Below are 27,860 nucleotides of genomic sequence, written 5' to 3'. Positions count from 1 at the left end.
TTTCACCGCGGGCCACACTTCCCCGGGGCCCAGACGCTGTGACCCGCAGCAGGTGTGGCGGGCGCTCATGGCCCGGCGGGGCTCTGCCCACAGGCTGCAAGTACAACCAGGTGAACAGCCACTTCCACTGCATCCGGGAGGGCTGCCAGTTCTCCTTCCTGCTCAAGCACCAGATGACCTCCCACGCCCGGAAGCACATGCGGAGGATGCTGGGGAAGAACTTCGATCGCGCGCCCCCCGCCCAGGTGAGAGCCGGGGCCGGGCGGGACGGCCGCCACCCCCGCCACCCCCCCCACCCCGCGCTGGGGTGGCAGCAGGGCATCACCGGGGGCAGCCCGCTCTTGCTTCCAGGTGGGGGGGGGTGCACACCACCCCGAAGCGACAGTCCGCCCACCCCCCCGGGGGCAGCACAGCCGCCAGCCCAGCTTCCTCAGGGCTCCCCTGCTTGCTTTCAGGGCCCCCCGAGTCTGATGGATGCGGAGACGGATGACTACATGGACTACACGGGCTGCAGCCCTGGCGCCGTGTCCTCCGAGTCGTCCACCATGGACCGGAGCTGCTCCAGCACCCCGGTGGGCAACGAAAGCACGGCGGCCGGTGAGTGCGGGGGTCCTGGGGACTCCCAGACGGGCCCCTCCATCCAGGTCCCCAGGCACTGCTGGGTCCCCCTGAGGACTGGAGGGTCATGGTCAAGTGGCCTCAGAGGGAGCCAGAGCCGGCCTCTGGGTGTGGCACGGCGGGTGGGTGGGAGCCTTTGGGACATGGGTCGAAGAGGCCATCTCCTGCCAGCACTCAGCCCTTGGCTTCAGTTTCCAGGAGGGGACCCTGGGTTGTCCTCTCTGAGCGCAAACAGAGTAGCACAGCCCTCCGCCCGGAGGGCAGGTTGGCCAGGACATGCCAGAGCCGGGGGCCTAGGCACCTGGCCCACCACCCCAGCCGCTGGCCCAGACCGGACTCCGCCCCAGGCTGGGCTGGGCCACAGGCCCACCCAAGGCCACCTTGACCTCACCCTGCACAGCCTCCCCCTCCCGTTCTCTCCCTGCCCCGCCACCTCCTTCCCTACTCTCTCGTGTTGCCTCTCTGCTCCTCCTCTGTCTACATGTTTTCATATCATACTTGCTTCTGCCATTGGGTTTCTCATTTGGGTTCTTTTTTGTTTGTTTTTTCTTTGTTTTGGTTTTCTTTTTTTTTTTTTTTTTTTTTTTTTTCTGCTTTTCTCCACCCTCTCCAGGCTGCCCGGCTCCTCTTCCTCCTCCTCTTCCTCCTCCTGCTGCCGCTGGCGACGAGGCTGCCCGCGGGGCTCCGCAGCCCCCACTGACCCCATCCTTCTCAGCCGCCGTGCTCCGGGCACCCCTCCCCTCCCTCCCATGCCTCTTTTCTCCGCCCTGTCTCTCATACTCTCTGCTCAGTGCCACTCTCGGAGCCACGCGGGGTCTGGGCCACCCTGTCGGCAGCCCCCCCCGCTTCCCGCCCGCCACTGCCACTCCAACTCCAGTAAAAAGTGACGTACCCCTAGTTCAGGACGCCGCAGGTAATTCGCACACACCTCCTCACCGGTGTTTGTCACCCCGGCTGACCCTCAAGGCCAAGATCTGGGACCTGACCTTTTCTGTGGCTTTGCTGGGCCGAGGACCAGGCCACCTTGTGCCAGTACCCCCAGCCCAAAACCGGAGAGCCTAGTCCTGCCCCATGGACAGCTCCTCTCGACACCTGCCCGCACTGGGTCCAGGCAAGGTCCTGGCAGCCTGAACCCCATCCCTGGGGCCAAGCAGGGAGAGGTAGGGGGTCTTCAGGGCCCAGCCCCAGGCGTGCTCGCTGGCAGAGGGACCTCCTCTTCCCACCCCCCACCTCCACACATCCGATGCTGTGCCGGGATGAGACCTACCTTCCCTCCCCTCCGCTGTACTCATCACCTCGGCTCTGCACCTGCCCTCACTCATTTGTGCCTCCCATTCTGCCCGAGTGCCAGGCCAGTACTGTGCCAGACCCGGGGCTGTGGCAGAGAGCAAGGTAGAGGGCCCCCCACCCATGGAATTCAGCCCATGGAAAGCTGTCACTAGCATAACCAGAGCTGCTGCTGCTCACACACCTGATCTCCTAGCCCCAGGCCGTCCCTTGTCCTCTGCTGGGCACCCCCAACCCATGGCAGGCCTTGGTTTCACCCGCTAAGGGTGGGTGACTTGGTCTATACCTGAGTGGACGGTGCAGCCCAGTGGGGCCGTGCAGGCTGGGCCTTCTAGGCAGGTTCCCGGTGGGCTGAGTGGGGCAGCTACATGGGAGAAGGCTGGAGGGATGCCCGCCCTTGACCCTGGCTAGGGCTGGGCCCTGGAGCTTTCCCTCTGGTTTCTAGGCTGTGGGGCAGGGAGCCCTAGGATGGCTGCCCCTTCCCAGATATCCTGTGCCGCACCCCTCACCCTGCAGCCACAGGGGCCACGGTGCATCCCAGAAAGGGGGTAGCGGAAGAAGAGCCACACCGCCAGTCAGGCAGCCCTGGCTATAGGGCACCCTAAGTCTAGGGAAGAAGTCGGGTTCAGGAGGGAGGGCACAGATGGGCACCCATCTGTTGGCTGAACCCCTGCTCTGGCCCCAGGCCCTCAGCAGAGCTGCCCTCCCCCGGCTAACTGGGGCCAGAAGACCCCAACAAGACCTTACAGAACCTTTTGGTACAAAGGGGAAGGTGTCCCTCGGGGCAGGGAGTTACAGTCCCAAACAGCCCCAGGGTGCCTGGCCTCCCTTTTGCAAATAGGCTGGTCCCCTGGGCAGACAGGTGGGCAGCCAGGGGAACTGGTTAGCTAGCCGGAGAAGGAGCTGGCTTGTCCCTCATTAGAGGCGGGTGCATGATGGCATCCTGGCCCTCGTCCAACCTGGGTAATTATACTCTGCCGACCTAGATTCCCCCTTCAGCTTCAATTAGCACCAGGACGTGTCCTCACTTCCCACCCAAACTGGCCAGGAAGCAGCCACCACATCCCCCCCCCCACCCCCAGCTACTTGCTCTGCCACCCCAGGCGGATGCCTGTGCCGTTATCCTGCAGACACGGGATGACGCAATGGGAAGCCTGGGGCTCCCAGGCTCTTCTGGGGAGGGGGAGGGCAGAGGCCCCCAGAGCCCCCTTGGGGCCGCAGGGGCCAAGGCGGTGACCCCCCCCCCCAGGGGCAACCCCTGGCCATGGTGCCAGGCCCTGGGAGCCGGCATGGGTGCCATGCTGAGAATGGTGCTGCAGGGGCACTGACCTCCCCCGCCCCTCCCCCAGGGAACACCATCTCCATGCCCACAGCCTCCGGGGCCAAGAAGCGCTTCTGGATCATTGAGGACATGTCGCCCTTCGGCAAGAGGCGCAAGACGGCCTCCTCGCGGAAGATGCTGGACGAAGGCATGATGCTGGAGGGCTTCCGGCGCTTCGACCTCTACGAGGACTGCAAGGACGCCGCATGCCAATTCTCGCTCAAGGTCACCCACTACCACTGCACGCGGGAGAACTGCGGCTACAAGTTCTGCGGGCGCACGCACATGTACAAGCACGCGCAGCACCACGACCGCGTGGACAACCTCGTGCTGGACGACTTCAAGCGCTTCAAGGCCTCCCTCAGCTGCCACTTCGCCGACTGCCCCTTCTCCGGCAGCAGCACGCACTTCCACTGCCTGCGCTGCCGCTTCCGCTGTACCGACAGCACCAAGGTCACGGCGCACCGCAAGCACCACGGCAAGCAGGACGTGATCAGCGCGGCGGGCTTCTGCCAGTTCAGCTCGAGCGCCGACTGCGCGGTGCCCGACTGCAAGTACAAGCTCAAGTGCTCGCACTTCCACTGCACCTACCCGGGCTGCCGCCACACGGTGGTGGGCATGTCGCAGATGGACTCGCACAAGCGCAAGCACGAGAAGCAGGAGCGCGGGGAGCCGCCCGCCGCGTCCCCGGGCCCCGCCGTCGGCCTGGACGGGGCGCTGTCGCTGGGCGCCGAGGCCGGGGGCGCCCTGCTCTTCCTGCCGCCCGCCGCTGCCGCCGCCGCCGCTGCCTCTGCCGGCGGGCCGGGGGCGCTGGGGCTGGGCGACGCGGGCGATCCCGGCGACCCCGGCCCCCCCGACGGCCCCGGGCCCCGCGATGGCCCCTCTGCGCCCGCCCCTGGCCACGCGGCCGAGGAGTCGTCGCAGGAGGACGAGGAGGAGGAGCTGGAGCTGCCCGAGGAGGAGGCGGACGAGGACGAGGACGAGGACGACGACGACGACGACGAGGACGACGACGACGAGGAGGACGACGACGACGAGGACCTGCGCACCGACTCAGAGGAGTCGCTGGCCGAGGCGGCGGCAGCGGCGGGGCCCGGGGCGCGGAGCCCGGAGCTGGCGGCCCCCGCGCCCGCCGCAGCCTCGCCCTAGCCGGCCGTCGGGGGTGGGGGGGCCCGGGGCCGGGGCCGCCTCGCCCGCGCCCTCTGCCCTGGTGGCCACTGCGATTCCCTTCGTAAGAGATGCTGTTTCTGGGCAGCGCTGCCCTCGGTCCAGAGCGAGACGGTCGCCCCCGCTGCCGGGCTCGGGGCGGCCCCGCCGGTGCTTCCGGACCCCGAGTCCGTCTCAGGACAGAGGCGGGGGCCTCCCTCTGGTGCTCCGGGGCCGCCCCCGCCCCGCCCGCGGCGCGCGGCCCGCGGCTGGAAGGACAGGCTGCGAGCGACCCTCCTCTGGCTGCACTTCGGGGATCTTCTTCTTCAGGGAAACAGAAGGTGCTCTTGTCCGGGGTGGGACCGAGGAGCAGGGGCCCCCACCCCCCAGGGCCAGGCGGGCGCCGACACCGGGCAGCCGCCCCCGCGCGCCCCTCCCTGCGGCCGGACCCCGGGCCCCACGACCAGGCCGGTGGGATTCCTCATTGCTCAGGACTGGGAAGGGCGCTGGGGGTCCCCGAGACCCCCACCCCTCACCCCCAGAGGCGGGCCCCAGCAGCATCTGGCAGGGCCTTCCATTCATGCAGCTAAGACGCTCCCTCCGGGCCCTGGGGCGTGGGGGGGGGGGGGGGCGGGGCAGAGGCGACACTGCAGGGACCGCGGAGGGAACCTCACGGAAGAATTAGGCGAGCTGGGAGGCCCGGCCGCTGCGCCCCACCGCGGGGCCCAGCCCTGGCGTCTGCTCCCGAGGGCTGGGGCCCTCGGCCTGCCCTTCGGTGATTCCCAGGCCCCAGCCTCGCCCCCTGGGGGGAGGCCGAAACTGGGTGCGCTTCCAAACCAACGAGCAGCCGCTGCTGGGGTGCTGGGCCCCGCAGGGGTCTGAGCCACCCACGTGGTGGGAACAGGAAGGATACCACTGTTTGGGGCTTTAATATTCAAAATGGGGGGAAAAATGCGAGAAAGTTGTACAGTATTTTTCCTGTAAAGGTTATTATTCTAAATAGAACAAAAAAAAGAAAAAAAAAAGAAAAAAAAAAAGGCAGGCGGGCCCCGAGAGCACAGGCCCGCCTCGGACCAGCCCTGAGGTTGGAGACCGAGTGCAATCGCTCACGTGGGATTTCGTTTCGCATTGATTTTCGAGGCCTTACCAGTCTGAGGCTGTCTGTCCTTACACTAGCACTGACGGGAGCTGCGTGATTCCAACTTTTAACTTGAATTTTGTAGAAACAAGGAAAAAGGACTATTACTGTTGATACAAGTTTGTAGTTAACTTAACAATTGAGTTTTTCTCTATTGGTTATGCGTGTGGCTTTATAGGGCTTTTTTTTTTTTCCTAGTTTGTTTTTATTTCTTGTTTGTTTGGATGCTTCTTTACTGGCGCAGCCCACCCAGATTTGCTTCCCTTTGCAAAACATTCCCCCTTCCCAGAGTGGATGAGGTCACTGAGCCCAGCTTGGCAGGGCGGGGGGGAGGGCACCGGGTGGCCCGTGGCTGTGACAGGGACAGGGACGAGGGCAGAGGGCCCGAGCTTCCCGTGTCTCCAGTCCTGGCTACCAGCGTGGCTCAGGTGGGACCCTGAGACTCGGCCACAGGGAGAGAGCCGTGCCCAGCCTGGAGGAGGCCTGCCTCCCGGCAGATCTCCAAGGGGAGCCCCAGATAGCAGGGGGAGCTGGTGTTTTGTTTTTGTTCTTTTTTTTTTTTGGTCTGTATGTGTGTGCGTGTGTGTACGTATGTGTGCGTGTGTATGTGTGTGTGTGTGTCCTCTTGGCTGCCCACAGCCAGAGAGCCAGGATCATCTGCACTGGAGAGGGAGGGAGGAGCGGCCACACGGAGCGTACCTGATTCGACGGGCAGCAAGTCGTTGTCTAAAACAGCCCCTACCGGAGCCTCCTGAATTCTGCGGGCGCCGCGCGCTGCTGCCAGGCACCTGCCCAGACTCTGTGCCCCACCGCCGAACCGCTGGGTGTGTGGAGGGAGTTTTATAAAGGAAAACAAACAAAAAAAGAAAAAACAACAACAAAAAAAAACAAAACACAAAAACATTTTTCAATGTAGCAGAATTAAAAAGAAAAAAAAATCGAAGATGCCGACAGTGCGAAGTCTAGCCTTTTGTAACCTCCATGTTGCACACTAGGACTATAAGCCATTGCTAGCTCATTTTGAATTTTAATGTGTAATTCTTGTTTTCTTTTCTTTCTGTGGGGAAAACAATGCTTGATCCACCAATGCTCTTTTTAATGTTTTATAACTATGTATGTGTATATATATAAATACAAAATAATATGTATGCACATATGTGTGTATATATCTATATGTATATACATATATAGATATATAGAGATATATAGAGAGGTTTTGAGACGAAAAAATGCAGAACGTGAAAACCGAACTCAGCGTGTGCTCTGATTACTTGAATCTGGTCTCCTCGGCACCTGGTTAACTGAATATTTTTCCACTTGAATTTAGTGCTATTAGAAATTTAATATATGTGTTTTATTTATTTGATTTTTTTTTTTTTTTTGCATGACTGATGCAAGGTTTGACATTTTCACTCAATAAAAACTGGAAAAAAATCTATCAAGTGAGCTTTTATTTTTAAAAATCAGCCCCAAGTGGCCGGCAGGGACCCAGCTGTGCAGCGTGGTCCAGCCACAGCCACAGCCGGACTCCACAGGCCAGGGGGGCATGGAGGGCGTCAGTCACCCCTCAACCCTGGCAGGAAAGGGGCAGACCAGTTTCGCCCTGGGATGGGCCCAATTTCCTAGCCGTTGCTGGGCACAGGCGGTGGGGCGCTCGGGCCCTGTGCACTCAGAGGGCGGCTGCCTTCCCCAGCGCTGCCCGAAGCCCCCGCGTGAGGCTCAGGGGCTGCTGGAGGGCACAGCCGACTGGCACAGAAGCCTCTGGCCTCAGGCAAAGGCTCCCTGGGCTCCGTGGGCCCCCGAGACCCGGGCCGGCCCCAACTTCTCTGGCCAGGGCTACTGGGCAGGCGCTTGGCAGGGTCATCCCTCTGCCGCCTCCTTCGGCTCCTTCCTCCTTCCTGCAGGGACCTGCCTGGGCCGGGAACGGCGCGTACCCGGATCCGATCCGGATGCTGGCTCAGCTCCTGCCTGGAGCACACGGGGGCAGAGCCAGAGGGGGCTGATTCCTAGGTCCGCAGCCACCAGCCCCGGGCCTGAGCTGCTGTCCCTGGCGGCCCCCCCCTGGCAGGGGGGCTCCCTCGCAAGCGTGGGTGGCGGCAGGATCAGGACCAGGCTGGCCCAGAGTGAGGGCCTGGTATCCCGGACACTTTTAAATGGTGACCCAGTTCCCATGAGCCCTCATCATCGGCGCCATCTTGCCAGCCTTGCCCTGAGCTGACCTCCTTCCAGGTGGCCAAAGCATCGCAAAGCCCCACGGGGGGTGGGGGGGACATGTGTGGGATCCCCCAAGTCCTTCCACTTGGCGGACCACCTCCCTGCGTGTCACAGCCCTGCACTGAGCACACCCACCTTCCCGAGGAGGGAACCAGGGGCCCCACTTTCCTGGTTGGGCAGCGGCCTGCCAGGGCTGGGGGTGCGGGGTACGGTGGCCGCAGGAGGACCTGCGCAGGGACTGCCTCTCCCCCCGAGTTCCCCAGGGCCGCACCGCCCAGCACCCTGCTCGGTGCCCTTCCCACCGCAAAAGGCTCCTTTCCAGCCCAGCCCCAGCACAGAAGGCCCTTCCTTTTCTTCTTCTTCCTGGAACGCAGCCCACAGGCTATTTACATAAATATGTTTGTAACAGACGCGAAAATATATACTTTTTTCTGTCTTATTAAAATGTTCAAGTTGGAACTCGCCTATTGTTTGTGGATATCTCGATTCTGTTAAATAAAACAGTGACTAATTTATGGGATAAAACACAAGTTCAACAAATTAAAACCATTATTGGAGCTTCACAGGCCCTGGTGGGCCGAGCGGCCCTCCCATGGGGCCCGAGGGGTGGCACGGAGCCAAGCCCGGACCTCAGCTGGTGAGTGGGTGGCGAGGCCGCAGGGCTGCCCCTGGGTGCCGCAGCAGGGGGCTGGGGGGCAGGGCCCAGGGAGGCCTTGGAGGGCCAGCTCGCGGGGGCTCCCGCATCAGCTGCTTCTCAGGGACTCCTGGGGCCCAGGGAAGGAAGGAGCGACTCTGAGCAGATGCCCCCCACCCCCCCCCCACCACAAACACAAACGCTCCCTCCCCAGTTCCCCCCAGGCCTTCCTGGCCCAGACAGATCTTGGCAGACCCACACACAGTGGACGGACAAGAGGGCGGCCCAGCCGAGGTGCCGGCAGGTCCGGCTTCCAAGCTTGACTCAGGACAAGGCAGGCACGAGGCCCAGGGGGCTAGATCAGGAGGGCGTTGTACCCGGCCCAAGGAGGTGGGCGCTGGGTCTCGAGGTGCCCCTCCATACACCCTACAGGGGACAAGGACCTGGGAACCATCAGGAGGCTGCACCAGGCCAGCTCCCTGCCCCGAGTCCCAGGCACGGCCCCCAGATGAGGGCAGAGAGAAGTGGCCACATCTCCCACCTGGAGCCGGTGCCCACCGAGACCATGTTCCTCCACCCCCAGGAGGGAGGGGCGTGCACATGCAGCAGCGCCCCGCCCCCGCCCCGCCCGCAGCCGTCGGACCCAGTAGGAAGCCCAGTAAAACACGTCTTCATTCTTGGATTTCATGAGCTGCGGTGCTGTGATGCTCCTACACCCAAACTGGGGCAAACTGAAGAGTTTTGTAACCTCTCGGAAAGAGCCAGAACCAGCCACACAGGCTCACGCTGAGCTCAGCGGCCTGCCCACCTCCCACAGACCTGGCCCGGCTTGGGTGCCACCCGCAGCTGAGTCATCCGTCCACGGGAGTCGGGCCCGGCATTCACGAGTCTCCTTGCCCCATCCCCACCCGGACCCAGCGACCGGCAGGCCCCCTCCCTGGGCCCCGTGGCCAGCATGCCCAGTCGACCCGGGCAAAGGTGGCCTGCTCGCCGGCCCCCGTGAGGTGGTCCTGGCCCCTCAGGCACGCTTGGCCCAGGACCAGGGCACAACGTGTGGCCGAAGAAGTGTGGCCGCCCCGCGGCCCAGGTCAGGCTTCCTGGAAGCAGGGTGGACAGCAGGGCCCTTCAGACGGGCTGGAGCCCTGGGGACCTTGTGGGGCCAGGCCCGTGCCACCCTCACTGGGAGGAGCTGCCCCACCTTCTCCGTCGGCCAGACAGGAAGCGGCTCCCAGGAGGCACGCAGCCAGCACGGGAGGCAGACGGCGCCTGGGGCAGCGCGCCCCAGCTGCTGCTGCTGGGAGCCCCGCACCCCTGCCACTCGGGGGAGACACGTGGCCTCGTGGCCTCGGGAAGTCCAAAGCTTTCTCCCCACCCAAGAACCCGCTCAGCCCCGGCCAGAGCCCCTCTCGGGCATCCCCGGAACTGCTAAATGCTGGAAACCACTCTCCCGGGGCCGCTGGCTGGGGGAGGCAGAGGCCGGACACTGTGAGTTTGCGGGGGATTTAAAACTGTGGCTGCCACACGAAGAAGGTCCTTCCAGGACTTGCCAGGGAGCAAGGAAGGGCTTCAGGCATTCCCCTTACGAAAGAGTAAAATCTTATCTCTTCTTCTAGAAAAGCCTGAACTTTAAAGTGCTCAGGAACTACTAAGATTTGTTCATAATCCAGGTGAAAGGCACGCATGATGCTGGAGGGCGGTCAGGGAGCCGGGGGCTGGGGGCCCCGGGGGCTGCAGAGAGCACCCCCCAGCTCAGGCCGTCCCCGGATGGGGGAGTCCGGCGCCTCCCAGCACCACACCCAGAGGGTGTCTCCCCGGTGGCCGCCTCCCCGCCCCCTCCCCAGCAGGGGCGGCTGAGCCCAGGATGGGAGACAGCTGTGCAAGGCCGAGTTGCAGGACTGGGGTCCCCCCCCCAGGTGAGCACCCCAGGCCGCAGCCGCACCTGCAGGGTCTCACCAGCACCTTCGTTTCTGCTGCCTGGAGCCCTCGACCCTCTTCCCTGGGTGCCTTGGCAGAAACTGTCTTAAACAAACAGAGGAAGAGACACTAAGGATTAAGTAAACTCCTGAGGTCAGGTTGTCAGAAAACGTCTCCTGCCTGCCCTTCCTCCTCCTTGGGCTCTGGGGCAGGGGCAGGGCTGGGGCAGTCACCAGAGGAGAGGGCGGTTCTGGGACCAGACCCAAGAACCCAGAACCCAAGAATCAACCTCAGCGCTCCTGGCTGAGCAAAGGGCAAGGGCGGAAGAGGAAGCTTCTAGAGAAGCCCTCCACTCCCGCTTGGTGTGAGCCCCCAAAGACACATGACAAGCAAGTCACAGGACCACTCGGGTCTTTACTAAAATACAGGGGGGAGGCCCGCAGGCACAGCCGCACACCAAGCCGGAGAGAAGGGGAGACCCGTGCTCTCTACTCCTTTCTGTACCGACGGGACTGCTTAAACCTCTGCGCTGTGCTTCCACCGTAGGACAAACACCCAACACTCCAAACGCAGCCCCTTCCCGCCCCCAGAAAGCTCTCCTTCCCAGCCCCAGGGGCCCGGGCCCCGGGACGCAGAAGGCCGGGTGGGCAGGTGGGGGAGCAGCCTCCCGGAGCAGGGCCGGCACGAGGCCGGGCTGGCCTGGGTGGGCTTCGGCCACGGCGGGGCCAGAGCCTGGGAGTCACGGGGGGTCGGTGGCGGAGGCCTCGGGGGCCGGGACAGCAGCCCCACAGCCTCCCAGAGCTGAGGCTGGTTCCTTCCTAAAAGACACTTTACAAAACTACATTGTCATTGAGTTTAATAATCTTCCCCCTTCCAGAAAGGCCTGATGGGCGCTGCCTGCTGCTCACTTCTGCCCCATTCCAAATATTTTTACCTTATTTGGATGAAATGCATTATTTTTCTAATGAAAGGCTTTTTTTTCAAAGGGCTGTTTTCCCTCCGTCCAGCGGCTGCCTTTATTAGGCAGCACTCACGCCGTTTTGGGGAGGGGTTTTTTCCCTCCCTGAAATCTCGCCAGACTCTCTGTCCTCAAAAGCTGACATTGGAGCTCAGGACCCGCAGGGCAAAAGGCCTCCAGGTCCAGTTTTCCTTCCCCATCCCCCACACGTGAGCCCCAGGGCCGTGCCCACCCAAATGAACCCTGCTGCCCCTGGCTGGGGACGATGAGGCCTCGGGTCGCCCCGTCTCGGGGGGCCGCTGCCCGGCACACCCACCCCGACAGCTCCGGCCAGCCCCTCCCCAGGCTCCCTGCCCTCTGCTCTCCCCATCTGGGGCCACTGCAGGGGGGACCTCTGGGAAGCTCAAGAGCAAGTTAGAGACGGTGACAAGTGGTCACCAAGCTGAAGCGCTGAATGGGGCAACCCCTAAAGCACCCACCCCACCGAGGACCTGGGGTTTCCATTCCCTGAGGAGAGGCAGTGGCCCAGGGGTCCGACAGCAGGCAGCTCAGTCTCCGGCCACATCCCGCAGAGGCTGAGGGCTGGGCCCAGGCTTCCACCCTCTGCTCGTTTGTCTCGGGTCCCCCCACCCGGCTCCCCAACACGGGGGAGTCCCCGCCCCAGAGAGGATGCTGTGGTCCCCGCAGACTTGAGAAGCCCGGCTGCTTCGGGGGCAGCCAAGGCGGCAGCCGAGGCGGCAGGGGGCCTCTCACTGCGGGGTCTGCTGGGCCCTAGGGAGCACGTGGTGGGGACAAGGGACCGCAGGGATGTTGCGGGAGATTATGGCATCAAAGGTGACACCTGAGAGCCAGCCAGAGGGCAGGACGGTCAGGAGAGGCTGGAAGAGCTGAATCACCGTCTCGGGACCCTGCATGGTGCCCCGGGCCACGGAGCCAGGAATGAGTCTGCAGCGGCGCGGAGGGCACTGGGCTCTGAGCCCCCAAAAGGTGCGTAGGCAGGAGAAGAAATGTTTTCTGAGCCAGAACAGCCCCAGCGCCAAGTCTGTCACCCGTCGATCCGCGGCCCCTCCTTGCCTGAAGCCACCGGTGGGCGCGAGTCCGGGCAGCGGGCAGCGGCACAAGCGGGCGGTCAGCAGGCCCGCGGGACGCGCCCACAGCGGGCACAGAGCGCGCGGCGGGGCTCCGCCCCCACGGCCACGCGTCCTGCGCTGTGTCTGTCCTCACTCTGTATCTACACAGGCACCTGGAGGTGGCCGTCCCCTCCGTCCCCACGCGCGGCCACAGCACGGGCGGGGGCTCCTCGGAAGGCGGGTCGCGCTGTTTTTCGGGGCGCAGCTGAGCGCTGTGTGAGGGTTGACGGATTCCGGGGAGGGAGAGCAGGAGCCGGGGGAGGAAGACAGAGCGAGACAGCGCTCTCCTGGGAGCACACGCGTCCATTTAAGGAAGGGGAGCTCCTCACACTCCACACCAGGTCTATATACAGTAACGTGAGGTCCCTTCTCCTCCTGCATCAGGATGTCGGCCTTCGGCCCCGAGGACCACACTCCAGCAGGCAGCGCGCAGCTCACAAAACCCGCCTCGGGAAGGGGACCGCCACCCGTTGGCCCCGAGGGCAGGGCTGCCCAGGCCTGGCCCCCCAGCCACACCCCCCCAACCCCAGGGCACACCTGGCACAGCCCCAGGGGAGCCCGGCCACCGGGCACAGGGTACCACGACAGACAGGGAGCCAGGAATTAAATAGTGACAACTCGTATTTATTACAATTATATACAGTAGCATCTTGTATTCTGAAACCTCTACCTGATCACACAAACGAACATGTGTTTCTGGGTGGGAAGGGCAGACAGGGAGGCCCTGGCGCCCGGCTCCTACGTGGAAGAGCAAAGCACGTCCCGCCACGGGGTCAGCTGGGCCACGACGCAGCAAGCGAGGACGGCGCAAGTGCAGAATGATTTCATTCGTCTGGAAGGATGACGGGGCACGGGGGGGCCAGGGCAGTGCGTGGGGCAGCATCACCTGAACGAGACCTGGCTGTGGGGGGCCCCGGGGCGGGGGGCCCGGCGGAGAGAGAAGAGCACGGGGCTGTGGCTTCCGGAGACGTGACAGGACGGCCCCCTGCCCCTCGTGAGGCAGATCAAGGAGCCACGGCAGGACAAGAGGGCGGCAGGACAGCAGACACCCCAGGGCAGCCCTGCCCCCACGGGGACCCGGAGCCCCGTAACTCAGCTACCTCTGGTCATGCACGGGTTCGGTCCGCTGAGAGGCCCGCAGATCCGCCCTGGCCGAGACCTCCGTCCGGGAGCCGGGGCGCAGGGGGGCGGAGCCCAGAGCACTCGGTGGCCCCCGCCGGGCATGAGCCGAGGTCACAGGCCCGTGGGGCCGGGGCCGAGCCGAGGAAGTGGCGGGCTGGGGCTGGCATTCGGGTGAGGGGCAGCTGGCCACACGGACATGTGACCCCACGCACAGGGCTCGGGCCCCACGGAGGCTGCAACGGCTGTGCCCGGACTCGGGTCGAGGCCGCCCTCCCGGAGCCAGGCCCCGGCGTCCCTCTGCGGGGGACCAGCCCGGGGCCTAGTCCCGCTCGTTCTCGTTGCTGGCGCCCTCCGGCCGGCGCAGCTTCTCCACCTGCTCGTTGATCTGCCCGTCCCCGCCCCGGCGGTCCTCCCTCTGCACCCCGAGGCAGTGCTCCTCGTCCACGCGGCTCGCGTCCTCGTCCTCCTCGTCCTCCTCGTCCTCCCTCTCCTCCTCCTCGCCCTGCACCTCCATCCGCACCTGGCCCTTGACGTCCACCACGCCCTGGCCCTCCTCCTGGGCGCCCAGCAGGTGGTAGGTGGCCGTGGAGCCCTCGGGGCTGTGGCCCTCCTTCACGGGCGAGGACGACGTGGACTCGTTGCTGACGGGCGAGATGTCACTGCTGCTGTGGTGGCTGGCGGCCGCGGGGCTGGAGGGTGACGGGGACTTGACCGGGATCTGCCAAGTCGGGATCTTCGGAGCTGAGGGCGACGGCGGGAACTGCCTCCTGACACAGGGGCGAGAAGCAGGGTTGGTCTGGGACTCTGCGGCCCTGAGCAGAGCCCCAGGCCCCACCCCCTGGCACAGCGCTCCCCCAGGGCCGCTGAGCAGGGCACAGGATGGACTCAGCCCCTCACCTCCCTCCCTGCTGGCTTCCCCAAAAGAAGGCCTCTTGGCCGGCCGGGGGCGGGAGCAGCCGCGGTGGAAGCCAGCGGAGGCCTGTGCCGCTGCGGCCCCGCTCTCCGTCCCTCTCGGGCCCTCCCTGCTGGGACTGGGCCCGCCTTCCCTGGCAGGGACTAGCCACCTGGCCCCAGGGGCTGCCCCCACCGAAGCCCACTCCCCCCTGGCCCTTCGGCCCTGGAGCAGGGGCGGTGAGGACGGGGAGCCAGCAGGGCACTGAGTCTGAGTCGGGAACCCAAGCCACAAGGCCTCGACTCCATCTACCTTGTCCATGGCCTGGCTCAAAGTGGGAAGACCTGGCCGCCGGCCGCGGGTTCAGAAACCTCCCAACCAGAAGGGTAACAGTGGTGCACTTTGCCAGAAACCCCCTGAGCTCCACACTGGACAGGGAAGTAGCTTCTCTGCTCCCGCTTCCCCGCCCTGGGCCCTGGGCCCTGGGCCCTGCGCCTGCAGCCAGCCGGCCCAAAGCCGATTCCACGAGGGATCGGAAGGTCAGGTCAACTTGGCAATGGTCTAGGGCATACGGGCCCATCTGTGCCTGAGCCAAGAAGACAAAAGCCTGCTCTCTCCCGGGCACACTGTCCACCAGTGCTGGTCCCAGAACAGCTCTTCTCCTCGGATCCCACAGCACGGAGAGCACAGAGCGACCGCTGCCTAGATGCTAACAAGATGAGTGTTTCGAGCTTTCTCTGGCTCCAACATTCCCCAAAGGCCCACACTCTGCCCCTCTGACCTCCACGGCTCGTATCTCTGAGGTTCAGAAACAAAGGACTTCTCCTCCTGACACACCTCTCTTAGGGCCGCATTCCTTCCTTTCGAGAGGGCCTCGAAGTAGGGGCCTTGGACGACCGGATCCCCCAGTTGGGGCCACAAGACCCTGCAGCCCCCACCTTTGACCCCAAGTGAAGGGCCACCTGGTGCCTTTGGACCCCCTCACGGAGTCCCCACGAAGCCCCGGAGAACTGAGAATGCAGGCAAGGCCCCCTGAAGCCCCTCACTGCCCCTCAGGTGAGGTGACCCCCACCGTCCCAGTACCCATCCCAGGACGGAGTGGCTCCTGGGACACAGGACTTGTGGTTTTAAAACCAGGATAAGTGGGTCACCCTCCACTCAGGGCAGCACTGGTCACACGGCCTCCCCTGTGGGGGTTCATGGAAGGTGCCAGCACCGCAGAGGGACAGCAGAAGGAGACCAACAGAGCTGGGGAGGGGGTGGCTTGCACTGATTCTGTCCCTGCCTCGAATCTAGAATCCTTCCAACCAAGGACTCCCGGGCCCTTTGGCGAAAAATTTCTCTGGGGCCAAACAGTCCCCAAGCGGCCCGTGCTGGGGCTCAGGACAGAGGAGGAGGTGGTGTCTCTGCCTGCAGGCCCTGCTTCAGGATGGGGATGTTCTCCTTCGTCCCAGGTCCTGCATTTTGGTTCCAAGTATCCCTGAGCGGGCCTTGACAGGGCCGAGGAACTGTTGTGCTCAAGAACTCGGGGGCATTGCACACTGTCCCCCGTGGAGTGGGGAGGGAGGGGGCCTCCCAGGGAGGGAAGGCAGAAGCTCCGAAGATTCCCAAACTCAATGCCTGAGTCGCCCAGCTCCATCAGGCGCCGGCTGCACAGGGTCCCTCGGGGAGACGCGCCCCTCCCACGACAGCTGGCCGGGCCCCTGGAGCGCCGGCCCGAGCCCACCCCCGCTCTCCTCCTACCGATTTAAAAGCAGCCCTTTCAACGAGTTAATTTCCGACTTGAGCTCATTGATATTCTGAGACTCCAGGATCCAGTTGGTAGATGTGGTGGCCTGAAAGTCAAAACATGAGAGAACAAGTATCAGAGAGGCACCTCCCCCCCCGCCCCACGGGGCTCAGACGCCAGGGTGGCAGGAGGGGCTGCCGCTTCTAGAGGACCCAGCGCGAGAGTGCGACACCCAGGGCCTGCTATGTCCTGGACACAGACTGGAGACCCCTCGGGAAGGTTCTGCCCCTGGGTCTCTCTGTTCCAGGGATGGCACCCTCTGTCTGGGCATCTGACGATGCTGGCAGTTGTGACGCACGTACTTAGATCTGTAACAACGGTATTCCGACTGTGTGAAACAACCGCCACGCAAGGGCCCTTATCCCCGAGAGCAGCAGACGGAAGTGTCTGCAGGAGAAAAGTGATCCCCCGTCTGGTGTGTGCCACCAAGCGAGCTGGGGGCTGCGAGACCATGCCCCACGGTGTGCCAACAGCACGCTGTCCGCTCTGCAGCCATTTCCGCCCGTGTTTGAAATGTCCCATTAAAACTAAACTAATCAACTAAGTGCATTCGAGCTCCACACGGACTGCTCCCCCGGAGCCGCCCTCCCTGGGATTGCGTGAGACAATCCCAGCACACACAGGAGGGAACCCCGGGGCTGAGACTGGCGGCTGCCACGACCCACGCTGGACAGCCCACCTCGTTCCGCGGTGCTCCGCAGGTACTGGGGGCGTCTTTACCAAGTGAAGGTTTGTGGGCAGCCCTGCGTCGAGCAAGTCTGTCGGCACCATTTTCCCAACACCATCTGCTCACTTTGTGTGTCTGTGTCACGTTTCGGCAATTCTCGCAGTATTTCAGACTTTTTCATTATTGTTGTGTTTGCTATAGTGTTCTATGATCAGTGCATATAACTCCCTGAAAGCTCAGCTGACAGTTAGCAATTTTTAGCAATAAAGTATTTTTAAATTAAAAGGTATGCACGTTTTGGGGGTATAATGCTATTACACCCTTAACAGACTATAGTGTAAACATAACTTTCATACGCACTGGGAAACCAAAAAAGTAATTTGACTCACTTCATTGCAATACTGGCTTTACTGTGGAGATCTGGAACCAGACCCGCAGTATCCCTGAGCTGCTGCCCATGTTGGAGGGCCGGGGAGACCACTGAGCACCTGCCCGGCTGGCCCCAGCTCCAGCCCCAAGCAGGCCAGAAGGCAGGCTTCGCCTCGGAAGCAGCTTCCCACGCCGCTGGGCAGCCCGTGGTTCCTGCCGCAGCAAGGTCAGGCCCCCAGGCTGTACCCTGCTATCTGCAGAGCTCCAAAACGCGCGGGCCACACCACCCGTCCGCAGCTACCACTTTGGGATGATCCTGAAGGCTCAGCAGAGAAAGAAGCTGTCCCAGGACCTAACGCCAAATCCCTCCCTGAAGAGGGCCCGCGGGAGAAAGCGCCACAACCCCTCGGACAAACGCCATCCTTGACCATTTTCCAAATAAACTTCAGAGAACCCCACAAAGATTTTTCTTTGGCAAATCTTGTTGGGTTCGAGGAGAAGAGGAAAGTCCAAACAGTGGTCCCCCAGATGGCAGTTGCCGGTGGCCACGTGGCCCATGAAGTGTTTACGGGCACTTCCAGGTGTGATGGGCCCAGGTGTGGGGGCCGCACCCGCCAGCCTGGAGGTGGGGGAATGAGTCGTGCAGGACCCAGCTTCGCTGATGCCTCTACCCTGGCCTGACCCAGAAACCGGAACTGTAAGTTCAGGAGAATGTAGGGAGGCCCAGACTGGGAGAAAGGAGGGACCCCGGCTGTTCCCACCAGCCTGGCGCAGGGGGGGGGGGGTCTGACCTGGGGTAGGGCCCCCGCTTGGGCAAGCAGTCCTCTACAGGAGAAGCCCTACAGAAGGGCTGGAGGTCTGGGAGGGAGCGCACGCAACCCCCCACAAACACCAGTCGCCCGCACACACATCCCCTCGGGGTCCTTACTCCAGACCACCAGACGGCGCAGACCCAGGAGCCACCGTTCTGGCTTCTCGGAGACCTTGAAAGCCATAGCAGCCCATTAACAAGGGAGCAATTTCCACTCACCGGCCTACAAAGGACTCAAATTTCCAAACGCATATGGTGCCAGATGCCAGGATTTAGAAATAAAATCTGACATCTGGGGCTTTTTAGCCAGTCTCTTTAAAAAACAGTTGTAGAAAACTCTCAGCCCTCAGTTTTATGTAGGTTTTTTAATTACTTAACGCTCTTCTTTTTAATTTTTTACAGTGCTGCAGTAGGAGTTTGGAAGCCAGATATAAAAACTTACATTACAGCTGAGAAAACACAGCTCTGAGTCGCTGGTTTATGGGGTAACCGAAGTCTTCACGCGTTTGGTTCAGACACCACACCAGTGAGCCCCGCTTCAGTACAAGAGAGGATGAAAGGGGGCTGGGGACGGACAGGGCGCGGGGGGCACCGTCAGTGAAGCAAGCACGAGAAACTCAGAGAGCCGGCTCTCAGCCTCCAAGCACCATCTTGCCCCCAACCCCCTTAAAATGCAACATGTGGTCTTAATCTTAATGCTTAAGGTCTGCAAACAGTTTGCCAATTTCCGGAATGGCTTCTGGCCACTGGCAGGCCACCGCTCCCAAAGATAATAGAGAGCAGGGTGGGGGCCATACCCCAGCCTTCCCGGCTGCTTTACGGGCTGCCCGCCCACGGGGAGCACGCACCATGGCTAGAGGTGGCCACGGACAACCACAGCCATCTGAGGAGGAAGTGCAGGCAACGCACTTGAAGGGGATTCTTGGGGACCCTCTCCGTAGGAAGCACCCCGGATTCCATCAGAAATGGAAAGATTCCTGTTTCACTTGGTTTCGCAAATGCAAAAGATTTGAGTGCGGGCTCCCATGTGGCTCTGCGCTGGGCGGGGCTTCTCCTGGGAGAGCCACTCAGAGGAGGTCCCTTGACTGTATGGGCTGTGCGTGGAAGCAGCCAGAAAGCAGCATGGGGAAGAGGAGGGAGTGGGGAGCACAGAGGATGTCCTGGAGCCCCTGGACCAGTGTCTCTTAGACTGGATCTGTCCAAGACAGTGCCCCGGGAATGACCCATCACGCACGCACAGACCCAGGCTGGCTGCCGACAGGAGCCAGGCCCTGCTGTGGGCACAGTCAATGAAGGTGGTGCCATTACAGATTCAATTTACAGGCGAGGAAATGAAGAATCAGGAAGGTTAAGGAACTTGCCTGTGCTCACACAGCTAGCCCACGGCAGACGCAGATTTCAACCCAGGCAGTCTGATCCTAGGCTCTCATTCTGCCGAGACTACTCAGATGTGGGCAGTGAGGCATAGAAACTGCCCCGGGTGACCCCAGCTGGTGCGCCTTTGGGGGTCACCTGATTTCATGGGACTCAAGAGAGCTGGGTACAGAGAATCCGCCCATTGTAGCAGACGTCACCTGGCGCCTGGCACACTCCCCCTACTTCCCTGTGACCTAACATGCTTGTGGAGACCATCCTGTGTCCACCCCAACCATGTCCAGAGCTTGGGTGTGGGCTCCCGCGGGAGGGCCACAGGCCAAGAGCTGCTTCTCCCCGCTCCTGCTAGGAAGGGACGAAGGGACACAAAGAGAGTGACTGCCTCCATTCTCTGCAGAGGACGGTGTGGGCCCCTGCTCTGTACCGGGCACGAGAGAAGACAAGAGTCGGCCCCCATGGAATGCAGTGAACCGGGCACAAAAGCCCTGGTCTGAGCCCCGAGCAGGGCAGACCTGGATCCGGAGAGGGTCAGGGACGAGTACCTTGGCTGCAGCCAGTTCATGGGCGAGCTCCTGGACCTTCTGCTGCTGCTGAATCAGCAGCTCCTGGACGGACGCTAAAGTCATCTGTAACTGAGTCACTGGGAGGAGAAAGCAGTCGCATCTCTGTTAAATGATACACACGGATTCTTCTCTCTCTGTCCACACACCTAGAGCTGCCGCATCTCATTGATCCGCAGACACCCCCACCCCCACCCCGCCGTGCATGTAATTTATCTGCACTCTGGGCCAGCTACCTGCGCCGGAGCTAACCTCTAGCATTCCCACTCCATCTTCTCATTGTGCACTTGTCCGTGGTCAACAGTATATCCGTCCGAAACCTCTCCCCTCCAATTACACGTGCTTATGATGTGCTCGGCTCTGCCGACTTCCGTGCTCCCTCACCGCAGCCCCTCACCGCGTCCTGGTGGGACCTGCGGACTCTCCCGTGCTGGCAGAAACGCATCTCAGGTCCGCGACCCTGGGAGCGGTTCAAGGCTACAGCCCTGCCCTCCACCTCCAGTCCCGAGGCTGCAGGTGCCCCCCACCACCCCCGATCACGGTGTCAGCACACCCCGTAGGAGCCATGGGCCCCCGGGGCCGACACACCACAGCATTTCTGAGGGCTCTGCGAACGCACTCTGGCGGGGACAGGCTCCTCCTGCCTGGGACAGTGGCGCTGGAACTTGCGGGAGTTTTTAGTTTCAGAGCCTCCACCTAGTAAACAAGTTTATAAAGAGGAAAAGCCACCTCTGGTGCGACAGGTCCCAGCTAATCTGGGCCATCGCTGGGGCACCGGGTAATGAACGCCAGCCCCGTGGAGTCGATGACAGAGGAGGTGGCTGGGGTCCTCGGAGCCACAGTAATTACAGCCTTTCTTGACCCTGAGCTGGATTCTTAGAGGGAAGGGGGAAAAACCGCCGAAAACCCCCCTGAAAACCTCACAGAAGCAGAAATTAAAAATGAACTTTACAGCCCTTAGAAAGGCTGTCATTTTATTCCCCTTATTAATATTCTGAGGTTGGGAGCCTTTCCGTAAAAACATAATTAATTGAGGCCGCGCCGACAGTAAACAAGCAATTTCAAATTAAACCGAAATGACGGCGGCTTCATTTGCAAATGTGAACAGATTCTCAGAGCAGATAAATGAAGTCACCACATAAAGTGGAGACGGAGGGGGAGGGGCGGGGCAGAGAAGGGGCTGCTCGCCGAGGCTCGGAGGGGCGACTTGATGGAGTCATTAATCTTTACCTGTCTGTGCCACGCTGCCACTCAGCTCCGAGAGACTTGCCTCCATCCTTTCCAGGTGCTTCCTGTCCTCTCGGCCACCCATGATGAGAGGGAGCAGGTATCTCTAGAAGGAGCAGGGCAGGCATGAGCAGCGGGCGCGTGCGGGGGGTCATTCTCCAGCCACCTCGCAAATTCTGCCCACCCACTTCTCTCTGCCACCCCTGGGCTTCGGAAACCCGACGCAAACACTGAAGGGAGTGTTTGAAATGAGACGCTTGAAAGTTACGAGGCTGATTAAGATTCTGCATAAGGACCAGGACCAGGAAGTAGGGACAAGTTAAAGTCAAGTCAGTCTATTTTGGGCCCTTTTATTTAATTACCTCCATGATGCTACGTATATTTCTGTAACAAAAAATATTTAAGATTCTGCTTTGAAAGCTGTAAGATAAAAATGTAGAAGGTGATACAAGACAGTGACACCCCTGGTGGCCTCCGGGCAACAGCGGGAGGGACGCTTTCGACTGCACACTTTTCTGATCCTTTAAACATTTTGACCCACGTGAATGATCCACCATTCAGAGACAAATGAGCAAAATAAAACAAACAAAAAAATTATTCAAGAAACTAGATGAAAATCTACAGCAGATTTCGGGGCCTTTGGTCCTTTTACGAGGGAACAATACACGGTATTCTGAGGCCAGTGAAGGACGTCACAACTCAGTTATTTCTAAACTAAGCCTTGAGTCCTCAGAACCCTCGGAACCAGCGTCCTTCGGGTAAGAGTCAGACGCGGTCAAATTCTTCCAGACACAAGGCCAGAAGGCACAGGAAGGGGCAGAACCTGAAGAAACTGACCCTGGGGAGAAGGCAGCAGATGCCACAGGGCAACCAAACAAGGCGGCCCAGAATTTGGGAAGCCCAGGCGAGGACGGGTCTTGGAACATTCAGGAAGAAGGCAGTGGGGCGTCACGGGTAACTGGCTGCCTGCTTTGAGGTGGGAAGGGGTGGAAGATGGGTAGCAGGGCGGCCGCTGGGAGGGCTGGGTGACAGAACACCGGCATCACACCCCAGAAGCTCTGTATTTGATGCCTCTTGTTTCGGAAGCAAGAGCTCAAGTCTCTGGCTTTAACGGGGGAGGGGCGAGCAGGCACTGGAGGCAGCAGGGGCCGGCAGGTGGGGTAACTGGCAGGTGGGACCAAAGCACTTGGCTCCTACTCCATTTGGGGCCCAGATGGGGAAAAAGGCAGCGACTTCTCCATTAAGGGTTCCATCCTAGGGAAGGAGAAGGAGAGCTCTCTCACGAGGTGTCTGCGGGAGACTTCCTTCAGGAGCGACTCCGGAGTGAAGATCATTATTTAGCAAACACACAGAAGCATTTTCTATTTCGCAAAGTGCTTTTCAACCACTATGTGAGTTATTACCCACAACTGAGCGGAAACTCACCAAATGCAGCCTTAGTTTCCAGGCTGAGAGTTTCCCGAGGATAAGTCAGGGATTCTCACACATGAAACATGCGAAAACCTCTGAGATCAAAAAAGCCAAAGGAAAGAGCACGCGCTCCCCTAGCCTACATGGTTACACCGTCACAAAACAAGGTGAGGCCTCTTACCTTTTTCTTTTTTAATTTAAAGAAACGAAAAAAATTTTCATCACCACGGCCACTGGTCTTTCAATGTCTCTTGCATTTTTTAAGGCAAAGAATAAAGATCAGAGCTTCACGGGAAAAACTGAGTATGTTTTCTTCGCTGCAACAGGAACTACGCTGCTTCCAGCAGAACACAGGCTGTCCGAGGGCAGCCATGTGATCATTAAGTACCGCTGAGTAGAGCTGGGACATTATTTTGAGAATTGTGGCTTAGAATTTTACTCTTCTTAGTGACTACACAGTGACTGGAAATAGGCTTCCAGCACACAGGGTAAGGGAAGGGCATCGGGTCAAGTGGAGAAGTCCCAGGACCTCTAACATTTTGCTTCTGGATTTTTGACATGGAAATTTCCAATTCCAAGAATAGACGTTCCGCTGAAAAAAGTATACTCTGCAACAACCCTGTCACTAGCTTTTGCAGAAGTCAAAAATTAAAAATCCCGGAGTTGAAACACGTCTCACGTGCTGAAAGTGACAACGGTGAGGCCGGGCGTCCATTCGGCTTCTAAGGGCGGGAGCCGCAGGCGGCATCGGGAGGAAAGAGGCCTTCTCTCCAGGAACAGCAGAGAGCAAGTCCTCTGGCCACTGTTTTGCCTTTTATCTCCGGGGCCTACCCTGGCTCTGCATCCTCCAGAAAAGACCTGCCTGCTTCTAGTCGAAGTTAGTCTCTGGTAGTTCGTATCTGGTTAGTATTTGATAACAAGGAAGTACGTGTTCATTTCATGCCTGCGGTTCTGTTGGAAGCAACCAAGACTGGGATTCTGAGGGTTGACTACGTAGTTTGGGAGGAAAATCCTAGATTTACATGGATGCCAACACAATACGTAGAAGACAAACCCAGAGCCCATAACTAAGACCCGAGAGCAGCACAGAGAGTGGTTCCCGTGTGCCGGGCACGTAGACGTTCCAAAGGAGCTTCACCACAGCCTTGTGAGATAGATACAACTGTCCCCATTTTACATATGGGACCACTGAGCTCCTGCTAAGTGGCAGAGCCGGGATGCAACACAGCCACTGGGCTCCAGTGCCCCTGCTCTCAACAACCTTGTCATTCTGTCTCTTAAAAATGTTCCAAATGGGGCACCTGGGTGGCTCAGTGCGTTAAAGCCTCTGCCTTCGGCTCAGGTCATGATCCCAGGGTCCTGGGATCGAGCCCCACATTGGGCTCTCTGCTCAGTGGGGAGCCTGCTTCCCTTCCTTTTTCTCTGCCTGCCTCTCTGCCTACTTGTGATCTCTGTCTGTCAAATAAATAAATAAAATCTTTAAAAAAAAAAAAATGTTCCGACCGCTCAGCGTATGCTGGGCACTGTTCTAAGTACCCGACACGGCCTGCTGACGGACGGGCCCCACGGTCACTGTGCACAGCGGGGCCTCCGAGGAGAGATGCCCGGAGTAGCAGATGAGCAGGGTCTGAAGGCGTCAAGGCACCCGCCCAGGTGGTGGCAGGGGTCGGAGACTGAACCAGACGCCTCCCGCAGAAAACGTGCTCATGCGTACTCTGCCCCGGGACAGCTGCTGTCCTGCCATCGCGCTCCAGGGCTGGGCACCTCGACACAGAACAACCTCGGGCCGGGGGCGGGGGGGAGGGTAGTGGGGCTGAAGGCTGGGGTGGGGGGCACAGGGAAAGGCGGACGTACCTTGTAGAGCTGGTGAAAGCCGAACGCGATGCCGGCCGTGATGACAGCCAAGGCACCGTAGTCTCTCCATCGGGACCCGACGGGGCCTGAGGTTGGGGGAAAAGGCGCATCAGGAGAAGTGCACGCGTCCTTCCCGGGCAGGGGAGGGCACGGGCACCATCTCTTAATCTCGAAGGACCAGCAACTGCGACACGCAACTGTAGGACGCAGCATGTGCCAGTGGGAACAGCGGCCTGGCCGCGTCCCCTTCTTCAGTCCAGGCTCTCAGAACAACCCGCCTCAACCGCACATCCGCTGGGTGGAGGTGGGTAGCCGGGAGCCAAGTCCCAGAGCGACAGTCAGGTGGCAGAGTGATCTACAGACCTAGGCCATGGTCTCCACTCTCCGGGAACAAAGGGTACCGAGAGGCTGACACAAACACACTTGGGTGTGCATCAATACGCATTCCCACGCCCCAGTGCAGACAGGGATGAGCTAAGAGCCATCTCAGAAGAGGGGAGGGACAAGGAAGAGACAGAACCATCTGTGTGTTCGAGACTTCACAAAGCGTCGGCTGCGTGCCCGACAGTGCTGCAGGCCCAGGGGCGTGGGGTGACGAGACCCCAGTGCCCTGGCCTGCGCCACCCTGAACTGGGCAGAAGGCAGCTGACGAACGACGGAACAAAGTGACTCCAGAGAGTGACCAGGAAGGTTCAGTGCGGAGGGGGGCCTGGCAGGCCCATACAAGTCTTGATTTCGGGGTCCTGAGTTCGAGCCCCACACTGGGTGGAAATATTACTTAAATAAATAGAATCTTTAAACAACAACAAAAAGAAGGCCCAATGGGGCCATGTTGGGGGCGAGGGCCAGAGAGGGGAGCCGGGGGTGGCAGGGTCTTAGAGGAGGCAGACGCTGAAACACGTGGGGTCCCAGGGACAGAGCTCGAGGAAGGGGGCAAGCAAGTGCCGAGGCAGGGGTGACTGCGCTCAAAGGAGAGAAGGCAGCTGGTGTGGTCCAAGTGAGCAAGTGGGCCTACCCACGAGGGGAGACGGGCGAGAACCGAGCGGAGTCAACCGAGAGGGAGTGGTGGAGGGGGTGGTGGGGGGAAGAAGTGGGACACCCAGTAGCCAGGTGGAGAGCGGGGCCGGGCCACCGATCATCGGTCCCAGGCAGTGAGGTCACTGAAGGCTCTGCATCTGGGAGCGGCGCAGGCAGCGGACATTCCGGGAAAACAACGCAGGGTCCTTCGAGGGCCAATAGAGGTTGGGCGGGGAGGGACGCAGAGGTGGGAACAGGCTCCTGCCAGGGGCTACAAAAGGTGAGACCAACCGGGAGAGGACAAGAGGCTCAAAAGAACAGAGGCTGCTGTTGGGCGGGAACCAGACACGGGCAGCCAGTCCCCCTGCAGGAGCAGGCCCCTAGCCTGGGGCTCTAGAACACCATCTCGGGGGCTCCCCCGACTCCTGAACGGAATTCCAATCCCACAGGAGGAGAGCGGAGGTTTCTACCTCATGATCTTTCCCACGGACGGTTCACAAAGGGCTTGCATGTCCACAATCTCCCCGGACGCTCTGCCTCCTCTCAAGGGATCGGCCACGAAGGCACCACATACCATTTCCAGAATGATCGGCGGGGCAGGACACCAATCGGGTCTGCAGAATCAGACCACAGTGCCCACAGCAAGTTCTCCGGACGGCGTGCACCCGGGGTCTGCTGTTATGACAAGGAAGCTAGGGTCTGGACGCACATTTGGGAGCAAAAAAGTGAAGAGAGAAGGGCAGCAGCTGTCCCCAACTTCCTGAAAAGTGCAGCGCGGCTCCCGGAGCAGAGCGCCGTGGGCACCTGCGGGGACAGACACTGTGTGTCTCAGCCTTCACCTCCCCCCGCGCCCACAAGCTCGCCAGGTACTCGTCATATCCTGGCATCTCCGGACAAAGGGGAACAGGAGAGGGACCTTCTCCAGGCTCAGTGGCAGGGGGGCCCAAGGAGCAAAGACCTCCCAGGGGCGAGGGAGACCCTCCCTCTTCCCGGAGCTGCTGAATGGGGTTTCAGGAGGCAGATGGGACTGTGATGCAGGGGCCTGAAGGAGGCTCTCTTTGGCCAGTTCCCCTCACCGCCAGCAGGGCCTGTGGACCCCAAACCAGCCTCCCTAGGTGGCCCAGCCCTGGAGTCTTGCGCACACGCTGTAATCACCAGGTGGCCTCGCCCTCAGCCCCCAGCGCCCTTACTTGTTTGGCAACTTTTGAGTGGCTCATGGATACATGTGGTCTAAACGGCACAAAGCACCCGTCACCCTATTGCCAGCTGGTTCCCTCCACTACCACGAGTCCCCGTGAGCAGCTCCCTGTCTGGCCCGAGACTTCTTACGCACACAGGAGACAACACAGATGTGCCCTGTTTTCCTTCTAGTCCCTCCTACCTCTCATCCTGCTTTTTTGCCCAGAGCTGCGTGATACTCCACTGAAGCCATTCCCCACTGATTTCCAGCCTCTACTATGTCACAAAATGCTGCCCACAAGGGCCGTGTACACATCATCTCACATGTATGTATGAGGACACCTGTACACGTGAATTCCTAGGAGCCTGGGTTGGAGGTACATGCGATGTGCAAATTCTGAAAGAGATTTTTAAAAAAAATTTTTTTAAAGATTTTATTTATTTATTCAACAGAGATCACAAGTAGGCAGAGAAACAGGCAGAGAGAGAGAAGGAAGCAGGCTCCCTGCAGAGCAGAGAGCCCGATGCGGGACTCGATCCCAGGACCCTGGGATCATGACCTGAGCCGAAGGCAGAGGCTTTAACCCACTGAGCCACCCAGGCGCCCCAGAAAGAGATTTTTAAATCGTCCCCCCTGGGAGCTGAGCCAGTCCACTCACACCAGAGTGGCTCTAGGTAGAGTGCCTACCCCTCACGGCCGCCACCATGGGCTCCTCACACCGGCTGCTGCCTGTACTAACCAGAAGAGACGACTTCAAGCCCGTTTTCGTTTGCGTGCACCTCGCTGTGAGGGAGGACCCAGCATCCCTGCAGCACCTGTCCTTTTCGGCGTATTGTGTACGATCCCTATTCCCCTACTCAATGTCTTTAGCAATGTCCTCATCAATTTATAGAAACTTCTTATACAGCTGAATGTGGCTTTCAGGAGGCAGAGGTGACAGTGATGGAAGAGCCTGGAAAATAAGCCCCCCATCTCGGACAGAGGTTGTAAAGGTCCGGGACACCTGGGAGGCTCAGTCGGTTAAGCGTCTGCCTTCGGCTCAGGTCATGATCCCAGGGTCCTAGGACTGAGTCCCGCCTTGGGCTCCCTGCTCAGCGGGGAGCCTGCTTCTCCCTCTGCCTGCTGTTCCCCCTGCTTGTGCACTCACTCTCTTTCTCTCAAATAAATAAATAAAATCCTTTTAAAAAATTGCAAAAATCCTTCCCAGTATATTTTTCTTTTGACTCTG

General features: G+C 60.5%; 2 protein-coding genes across 8 annotated transcripts in view; one reads left to right on the top strand and one right to left on the bottom strand.

Moving 5' to 3' along the window:
* Window positions 1-5,072, top strand: part of CASZ1 (castor zinc finger 1) — a 144,131-nt gene extending 139,059 nt beyond the window's left edge. For 5 of the 6 annotated variants that reach the window (XM_082687595.1, XM_082687597.1, XM_082687596.1 and 2 more), the window contains 3 exons: window positions 94-245; window positions 456-597; window positions 3,255-5,072. In XM_082687595.1, coding sequence (XP_082543721.1) covers window positions 94-245; window positions 456-597; window positions 3,255-4,375 — 1,415 coding nt within the window. In that variant the 3' untranslated portion in view covers window positions 4,376-5,072. The other variant, XM_082687599.1, reaches the window with a different exon arrangement.
* Window positions 5,073-12,963: 7,891 nt separating this feature from the next.
* The window catches only part of PEX14 (peroxisomal biogenesis factor 14), a 138,542-nt gene continuing 123,645 nt past the window's right edge, over window positions 12,964-27,860 (bottom strand). For both annotated transcript variants that reach the window (XM_082685379.1, XM_082685378.1), the window contains 5 exons: window positions 24,436-24,521; window positions 21,175-21,277; window positions 19,927-20,024; window positions 16,118-16,209; window positions 12,964-14,249 (listed from right to left, as the gene is read on the bottom strand). In XM_082685379.1, coding sequence (XP_082541505.1) covers window positions 13,802-14,249; window positions 16,118-16,209; window positions 19,927-20,024; window positions 21,175-21,277; window positions 24,436-24,521 — 827 coding nt within the window. In that variant the 3' untranslated portion in view covers window positions 12,964-13,801. The remainder of the gene's footprint in view (window positions 14,250-16,117; window positions 16,210-19,926; window positions 20,025-21,174; window positions 21,278-24,435; window positions 24,522-27,860) is intronic.

This window comes from Mustela nivalis (genome assembly GCF_964662115.1).
Source record: "Mustela nivalis genome assembly, chromosome: 10".
Lineage (NCBI taxonomy): Eukaryota > Metazoa > Chordata > Mammalia > Carnivora > Mustelidae > Mustela > Mustela nivalis.
The sequence above is the reverse complement of the archived record's forward strand: the minus strand, read 5'-3'. Positions and strand labels throughout refer to the sequence as shown.